The sequence below is a fragment of the Portunus trituberculatus genome, chromosome 15 (genome assembly GCF_017591435.1).
Source record: "Portunus trituberculatus isolate SZX2019 chromosome 15, ASM1759143v1, whole genome shotgun sequence".
Classification (NCBI taxonomy): Eukaryota; Metazoa; Arthropoda; class Malacostraca; order Decapoda; family Portunidae; genus Portunus; species Portunus trituberculatus.
Window position 1 is genome coordinate 10,197,058 of NC_059269.1, and position 9,071 is coordinate 10,206,128.

Consider the following 9,071-nt stretch of genomic DNA (forward strand, 5'->3'; position numbering starts at 1 on the left):
GGTAGATGGTCTTAGATGGCTGATCCAATAATATCCTTTTCATTACCATTACATAGATAGTGTCAGTCATTAAATCCACATTCTGTTCGATGTCAGATTGCTGGGGGGGGGGGTTCAGGTACCTACCGGCGTAGATGATCTTATAGGGAGGTTATTAATGAGGAAACTTTGAGAACCCCTCTAAATGTAAAAGATGATGGAATAAAGAGAAGACAAATTAAGAAAAAGAAAAAAACTAACACGAACCACATCTCCCTCAACTCTGTAATAGACCTTTTAAACTGTAGTGCTGTTGTAAAGGGTTCAGCACGTCTGTCGAGTGTCGTCTCCGGTCTCTCTTGACAACGGCGGTGGCGAGTGTTGACTGGTGGGGTGGACTGCGGCAAACGGGACCACAACACCGTGCACCGAGGTATGCATTGATTGGCACCGCTTGTCACACTGTATCGGTAATGAGGTAAATGTCAGGTTGGAATGAGTAGTGGTTTGAGGAGCAGCATGAAGATGTAGCCTTAGGAGCATGTCACGGCCCACCTCTAGCAAGTGGGTGTAGTGGACAGAGCCTGTGTACCTAGCAGCGCCAGTATTCGCCCTTGATATTGGTAGTTTGGTATAGACACGTTTCTCCCTGACTGTTTTACTGACCTTACAGTTCCCTCTGATATATTTTTGCATACATATTTTCCCTGCAGGTAATTGATAACAGTTTTATCCCTAATTGATTGTTAAACACTTAGTAAATTTGGTAAATTTGCAGTTTCAGCCAATATACCCTATGTTATATTTCTTTTTCCCTATGTCTAACAAGCTTGGGGACCTCATAGGAAAGCGGGATTTTAGGGTGGGGAAACCAAACCAAACCTAACCTAACCTAACCTAAATTCTGTCCTGAAGTTATTATTAATTTCCAATAGGGTAAAATGGGGTTAGAAATGCTCGTAGAAGTGTGATCTAGACCATGAGAATGTGTAAGATATTTGTGATGTATTGGTTGAAACTGTAATAATACCAAACACTTAGAAACCACTCTATATATATTTACTTGGGTAAATTTGCCGTAGATATCCTTGCACGATATTCTCCAACCTTAATGTTATCTGGCATGTATTAACTTCAGGAGAAGAGGCTAAGATCATCTCCATATTATTTGCAGTTTCATCCAATACTCCTCCCACAATCCTCCCCCTTAACTTCCTGGCCTGGGTAAAATGGGGCTAGCATTGTTCCAAACTCAATTGGTCAACTCACCTGGTTAACTGCCTTTGGTTACTGTGCTATTACAGTAACCTGAATATTACATGGAACTAGAGTGTATAGGAAAGCACAGATCTGTAGGTATGCTGGACATCAATGAATAATTGCAATAGAGAGATATTGTTATAAGGAAAGACTGAGATATGTAGCTATTCAGAATACAGTAGTTTAATCAAAGTTTCCTAATTGTAGTGAATTTTTTGACACAATTAGAGAAAACATCAATGCTAGATGGAATTAGCTAGCATGCTAGTTTAAGACAGAGAAACAGTGAGATGTATATTCTGCTAAGGACCATAATTACATACAGAGTGCATTAGTTGAATCAGCATTAAAGCCATGAGTTGTCTTAGCCTCCATGAGATAGTTGGATTGTTTCCCTGTTAGCATCTCACTTTTGTCAGGGAGGTGTGTGGTAAGAGATTAGCAAGACAATTCCAAAGTAACCTGCAGTAAAAACTAATTAACACCTTCAGTACCATAATGTGTTTTTGTATTTATTCTGCTTATTATTGGATGATTTTATACTGCTTCAGGAACTTATGTGGGGATTAAATTAGTGAAGAATGGTCATTAATCTTCTGACTTCCATAGACTTCTTAATCTAAATGAAATTGTCAAATCATACCCAAAACTCATGGTAAAAAATGCATCCCAGTACTGAAGGGGTCATTAGTTACCAAATATCAAATGCTTTCAGATCCTTGTTAGGAGCTGTGTCACAAATTTGGCGTCACACACTAAGGGCACACAAACTCCACATGGCTACTCAGCAAGGCAGCCACAACTACTACCAACTAACGCCTGGAAAACTTGGATGTGAAGTTCGGAACTTTGACCTGAAGAAGGACGTACCTGCAGAAGGTGATGCTTTGAACCATCTCAGATTATGTAACTTTCTAGACGTGAATTTTTAGCATTACTAAAATGAATATAAGTTAATGATTTTTTCTGCATTTCAGTTATTGCAGCCATTAAGGAGGATGTAACCAAACATAGGATTCTGATTTTCAAGGTAAATTTTCAATTGTCATCGTGCATTTATTAGGTGAACGATGAATTGTATTTCCCATTCCTGTGTGTATTGAGAGGCTCGTGAGAAAGACATTACTTATCTACTTCCCATTTGTTATTATCTCCATCCTTACAAAAGATTGGGAAAGCTCGAGACATGTGTTTTTAACTTTACTTTAATCCTCTTCAACATTTATCCCATATTAACATTGCCTACTCATTCTCTCATATACTCAGATGATGAGAGGGTGTTATTTCATCTTAACTAGTCTACAGTATTTGTTTCTACTGTACTTGAGTTGGCAGAAGTGTTATATACAGTAGCTAAACCTTAAATTTAGTTGGTGTATAATTTGAATCAGCTTCAGATTGCTGGAATGTTACACTAACATGAAGAAAAGTGGATGTCTTGTATTTCATTGCAAATTATCTCAATAGATCAACTGCTGTGCATACACTTTCACTATCTTCACCTTCCATTTAGTAATACAACCATTGGATCATGTCAAGATTAGTGAACGCAACATCTGTGCTATGAGTGGATTTGCTAATCTTGAATTGATCCTGACCATTTAATTGTTGTGATAGTGTGATAGTGTGACAAGCCAAGGAGATAAAAAATGAGCCTCTTTATGTGTATGTTATTTGTGATATTAGAGCAATTTTTTTAGTTTCTGTTTTAAATGAAATATTCCACTTAACCTCTTCAATAATGGGATACATTTTTTGGGTATGATTAGACAATTTTATTTGCATTATGAAGTGTCTATGGAGCTCAAAATATTAATACACAGAGTCTTCACTATTTAAATTCACTATTTGAAGCTGTATAAAATTGCCAAGTAGTAAATAGAATAAATATGAAAACACATCATGGCACTGAAGGGGCTAAAGAAAGTATTTAAATTTTTTCTTTGTTATTAGGACCAAGGTATTATCAGTGGAGACCGACATGTAGAAATTGCAAGATGGTTTGAGGAGCCAGACTCAACCTTTTATAAACACCCACGATCTCCGCATCCTGATGTATTCCGGGTCTCTAATGACCGCACAGAGGGCTGCACAAGTAAGGCTACATTTGTGTCTTTATGTTATACCTATGTTATAGAAAATGACTGACTATTTACAATTACCTTATAAGTAGATGCTAAATTTTGTTAGGTTTTGAGTCATATTTCATGCAGAACTGGTTTCTTTGTATGTGTGACATTGTTTCTTATTAATATACTTAAATTTCTCAGTAAGTTTATCCCAAGACTCATTATGGAAATTTATAAATACAAATCCACTTTAAGGATCATGTCAAGCATAGCAAACCCTCCAGCTGCCCTAGATTCTCGGCTCCCTCTTCACAGCTCTTTCACTCAGCGGACATGACATGTGAATGAAAATATAACCAAAACTAACCTAATCCTAACTTTAACCTATATTAAAATTAGGGTTAGGTTAGTTTAGGTTAGAGTTAGGGTTAGATTAGTTTAGGTTATAATATTTTCATTCACACCAGGTCAGCTGAGTGATAGATCTACGAAGGGAGAGGAAATGAGACGAGCTGGAGGATTTGCTGATCTTGACATGATGCCACTTGAATACTATCTAAGTAACTAACTTGATTTGTCACTGTGCTATGTAGGTACAAATAATACGTTATTTTCCTGACAGATGTGGGACGAACAGGCTGGCACATTGATGGCAGTTTTCAGCACGCTCCCTTTGGTTATGCATTGTATCATATGGTAAGTGAGCCTCATTTGGCTGGTTTTCTCCTGCATAAAAAAAGTCATTTCTTATTTATCTCTAGTTTTCATTTCTTCTTTCTTTGTATATTTGATTTTTCTGTTTCTTTTTTTCTTTTTGTCTTGCAGGTCAGCGTTCCTAAGAGTGGCCCAACTGTGTTTTGTCCACTGACTGAACTCATAGAACAGCTTCCTCTTGAGCAACGAGTGCGGTGGGAACGTCTCTACATGATAAGTGACCGTCGATCGGGTCCCATTCATCCCTTGATATACTCACATCCACTCACCAAAAAGAAGGTAAATCAGAGTTCCTGGTTCAGAATAATATATAAGTATACAAGTCATCCTTAGTTAAAATTTATTCCACTTGTGAGCACTTTCACTTGTCCTTAACTCCTTCAGTACTGGGACACATTTTTTCCATGAGTTTTGGATATGATTAGACGATTTTATTGACATTAGGAAGGGTCTATGGTAGTCAGAAGATTAATGGCCACCATCTTATTTTAATCCCCCAGATAAGTTTCTGAAGCCGTATAAAATCACCAAATAGTAAGTGAAATGAATATGAAAACATGTCACGGTACTGAAGGGTTTAAACAGGTTGTCATTCATTTACCACCACAGTTGATTCACAACAGTCATGTTTTTTTTTTCACATGAATTCCCTCCCATTTATTGCAGGTGTTGTGTTTTCATTTGGGCATGACTGAGTCTTTTGTGTGGGACTACAATACTCCCCAGCAGAGACTCACAAAAGATGAAGAGACTTACTCAATCCTCCAAGAAATTCATAAGGAGATTGTCAAGAATAAAGACACCCTTCAGTATAGGCATGAGGTTTGTAAAGTGTTCAGGGCTTCACAGGGACTATAAGTGTGGCAGATTGAATGACTCCTCTTGCCAAGACAACTGTATTTTGTTCTGCATTTATAGTAATGTTTTTTAACAACACTGGGCTGAACTTGTGTTTAGTTCAGTAGCATGTACATTATATCAATACTTCAGTGCCATTATTCATTTCAGTGGAGTGTGGGAGACTTCATCATATCTGATAATCTGTCTGTAGCACATGAGGCTGCCCCAGAAACTCAGCTGTCCCGCAAGGAAGTGGGACTCAGGGTGCTGCACAGAGTCACCACCAAGGGACAATCACCACCAGTAAAACTTTATGATTATAAAAAGGAACTTGGTGTGAAGTAGGCATTCACCTTATGAACAGATACACATCTTGGAATTTGTCAGAGAATGTAAGATGTAAGTAATGTTTTAATTTTGATAATGTTTGTATCTGCGGATACTAACAAATGTGAAAGTACATGTTATTCTGAGTCAAAAATGTTGTATAAACTGATGCATTTTGAGGTGTTGTTTAGCCATGGAACAAAATCCAAGCCTGGCCCAGCGACAGATACAATGGCAGGGCTGGCCGGGTTACTGTGGCAGAGAAATACCACTTCCACACTCTCCACATATATAAAAGTTTTTCCATAGAATCCTTGAGATTTAGGATTTTCAAATTTTTTTTTTTTCCAATTCCAGAATTATAGCAAACTTCTGACCTTCTCATTTCAGATTCAGGTGAGAAAAATACTATTTGATGAAGGAGTGAGGGTGGCAAGGAGCTTGTTCACTATTATTACACTTCTACAAGCAGATATGTGTGGGATAACAGAAGCACAGCTGAGATACTACTCAAGTGTGTAATACCATGGAACCAAGTCAGCAGGTAGCAATCTATCATATTGACAGTTCTAATACAATACAAAAATGTTTTAATAGAAATTTTTAATTCCAGATAACATGCAAATAAAGTTGTCAGATAGCTGGACATCTTGTTCACATTCATTCTTATTAGGTCACATTCCAGCTGGCCAGACTGTATGTATTCAGACAATGCATTAAACTCATTCCCCCTGTCTGGCCAATTTTATCCATGCATTATGGCACCATCCAAGAGAAAGATGCTTTTTTATTTGCAGAAATTGGAGATGATAAAGAACAAGGTGTCAGTGTTGTAGCCAGTGGCATAGTGAGAGATAAATTTACATGGGGCGAAACATGAAAATGCCGCCCCTGAAAGTAATTAAAATGTGAGATTAGGTATACACTTTTTTATCATGTATACATATATAAACTAAATCAATATTTTGCAGGCCTTCAATTTTGTAAAGTATAAGATAACTGTCTGAACATCACTATTCTCAGTAGTGTCGCTTGTGCTGGGCCCCCTGAGAAATGTGCCACCATGGACTTTCACCCTGCTCACCCCCCTATCATAATGCCATTGCTTGTAGCTCAATTTAAAAGGTGTACAAGAGAGGAGGCAAACTTTTTTGTACATTCATGACTACTAGAAACTCATGAACTCTACCACTCAATATTCTCTTTACAGCTTGAGAGACTAAAGCTTCTAGGAACAGTATCATAGTGGAAGCACAAAACAAGCATTTAGTGGAAACAGTTTGCCAAAGTGATTGTCAAGTGTTCTTACATGCTTCTCTACTGCATCCGTCTTATTCATGAAAGTTTCTATATGCAATGACACTAACTATTATCAGTGCTTATAATATTTCTAAATAATATATGCAAATACTTGCCTCCCAGCACTCTTGTAGACAAATACTGTTGCTGCTGTTAACATTGTCAGTTGCAGTTGTGAGAGCAAACTTAATAAGCATGATCTCTTATGTATATATATATATATATATATATATATATATATATATATATATAGAGAGAGAGAGAGAGAGAGAGAGAGAGAGAGAGAGAGAGAGAGAGAGAGAGAGAGAGAGAGAGAGAGAGAGAGAGAGATTATCAAGTAGGAGTGAGTGAGTGATTTAGGTTAGGGGCCACAACAGTCATGTGGCACTGCAGTGAAAGTCATCATTAGGACACGAGTTCATAAGTCATTCTTCATTTAGTTAATTTAATTACTGGTACGTACTCACATGCCCTAGTCTTACTAAAAGACATATTGCCTAACTTGCAATAAGATTAATATATCACTTCATCTGTATAGAATATATTGCAATAAGACTCATTTTATCCATATAGAATATAGTATATAGTATCCTATTTTTTCTTCTTAAAACATAGTGTAAGGTTTTTGGAAATGCTGTCATCCATCACTATTTTCTACCGTATGATGCACTGAACAATTGTGTATTGGTAGTAAAAGGTTTGTTTTACTTGATGACCGCCATGTGACAGTAACTGCAGCTAATTATTGATGTCGAACTTCTGCAACTCATCTGTGTTTTGAGTAATATTTACTGTGACACTCTTACACAAATCAATGTGTTTTTATGACATACAGTATACATGTGATTTATTGGAAGCTGTGATAAGGTTTTATGTTTTTGTTTTTGGAAATGTATGCGTGGTATTGTACTGAGGAATTGAATATATTTTATTGCTTAATTGACTTTTCAATAACATTATGTTATTATACTCAGACTGTGAGAAAGAGTGAAATTTATGAGGGCTGTTTAGGGATCAGAAGAAATAGGATACTGTTTGCAGAGAAATGCCTATCTGAAAAATGAATTCAGATTCTCCAGCCACGATTTATATTTTTCTTTAACTTCAAAGGGATACACTTGCTCAAAAAAGGTAAACTGAAAATTCTATCTATCTATCTATCTATCTATCTATCTATCTATCTATCTATCTATCTATATATATATATATATATATATATATATATATATATATATATATATATATATATATATATATATATATATATATATATATATATATATATATATATATATATATATATATATATATATATATATATATATATTTATTTATTTATTTATTTATTTATTTATTTATAATGTATGCAGTGTTAGGATTTAAGGGTCAGCATGTGATGGAGAATCCCCGCCTCCCCGCCACCCGCCAGTGAGGTGTGTGGGTGCAAGAGGCGGGACTCCCCGCAAGGTATTTTTGGCCGGACAGGCAAGGTGGTGACTAGAGGGCCACCGTCTTGGGCTTCAGTGCCAAAGGAAATCGCTGCGCAGTGCCACCTCGTATCGCGCTGTGATGGGATTTATTATTTTTTACTAATATCCAGTGTTCTTCCGAGGGAGTTGACCACTACTCTCCTCCTCGAAGACGGGCGCAGGAAGAGGAAGGGGGCTGTTTGCCCCAACACTTTATTTGAAGAAGGAACTATCCCAGTAACTGAAGGTATAAGATTCTGTTACGTTGTTTAATCTCGCCATCTTCTTGATTAGTGCACGGGAGTATTAGTACTTGACCAATTGTTTCTTTTGAAGACGTCAGTTACTCGGTGGTAATGTGTTTGTACGAAGGCGACTTTCTGTATCATACTCAGGGAAGAGAAGTGTATAAACTTATTACAAATGACAGGAAATTAAAGAAATGAATAATTTTTCCTTGATTATTTTGTTAAAGAAAATAATGACCGGTAACTTGTGAATAAACCAGGCACTATAGCATCTCCATATTTGGAGCGTCAAGAGGGGGATGAGAAGGGTGTTATTAGATGGCGGGTGGCAGGAGGGGGACGGAGGAGCGGCGAGTGGCGTGAGGGGGCGGGCGACACAGCTCGAGTCGACAGTAGCACCCCACGGTGAGGCGCGGGGAAAAGGGGGTTCATTTTTAACCGGGAGCCAAAATACCCGGCCTGCATGCCTTGTACAGGTTATCTCTCTCTCTCTCTCTCTCTCTCTCTCTCTCTCTCTCTCTCTCTCTCTCTCTCTCATTCTAAACTTTCCGCAACAGTTATGCAAGAGATATCAAGGTTATTAACAGAATCATTAAATACAATAACATCACACTGCGATGACGAATGACGAGGCTGACTCTCTATCTCTGAGCTGGAAGTTGCCCCTGAGTCACCCCGGGGCTTGCGAACAGTCATTTCCAGGAGTGAGAGTATGCTGACTGCCTTACCACTTGTCTCTTGTGTTATTGTATATTCACTATATCCCTTATGTTCTACACACGGATGGTGATGGAGCCCCACCCTCCCCACGCCCCGGTAAATACTGTACTGGATCTTGGTCACTAAAGTGTCCCAGTCCAATCATC

General features: G+C 37.7%; 2 protein-coding genes across 4 annotated transcripts in view; both read left to right on the forward strand.

The window, feature by feature from the left end:
- Positions 1 to 287: 287 nt before the first annotated feature.
- On the forward strand, positions 288 to 7,427 carry LOC123504045 (alpha-ketoglutarate-dependent 2,4-dichlorophenoxyacetate dioxygenase-like). Its single transcript, XM_045254295.1, has 9 exons — positions 288 to 412; positions 1,955 to 2,118; positions 2,217 to 2,269; positions 3,193 to 3,334; positions 3,931 to 4,004; positions 4,134 to 4,301; positions 4,689 to 4,844; positions 5,031 to 5,261; positions 5,580 to 7,427. The coding sequence occupies exons 2-8, from the start codon at positions 2,016 to 2,018 to the stop codon at positions 5,205 to 5,207; spliced, it is 873 nt and encodes a 290-aa protein (XP_045110230.1). The 5' UTR covers positions 288 to 412; positions 1,955 to 2,015; the 3' UTR covers positions 5,208 to 5,261; positions 5,580 to 7,427.
- A 545-nt stretch (positions 7,428 to 7,972) lies between these two features.
- Positions 7,973 to 9,071, forward strand: part of LOC123504196 (zinc finger protein 628-like) — a 10,928-nt gene continuing 9,829 nt past the window's right edge. The window contains exon 1 of one of the 3 annotated variants that reach the window (XM_045254548.1): positions 7,973 to 8,204. The gene's annotated coding sequence lies outside the window, so the exon portion shown is untranslated. The remainder of the gene's footprint in view (positions 8,205 to 9,071) is intronic. The other 2 variants (XM_045254547.1, XM_045254546.1) reach the window with 2 other exon arrangements.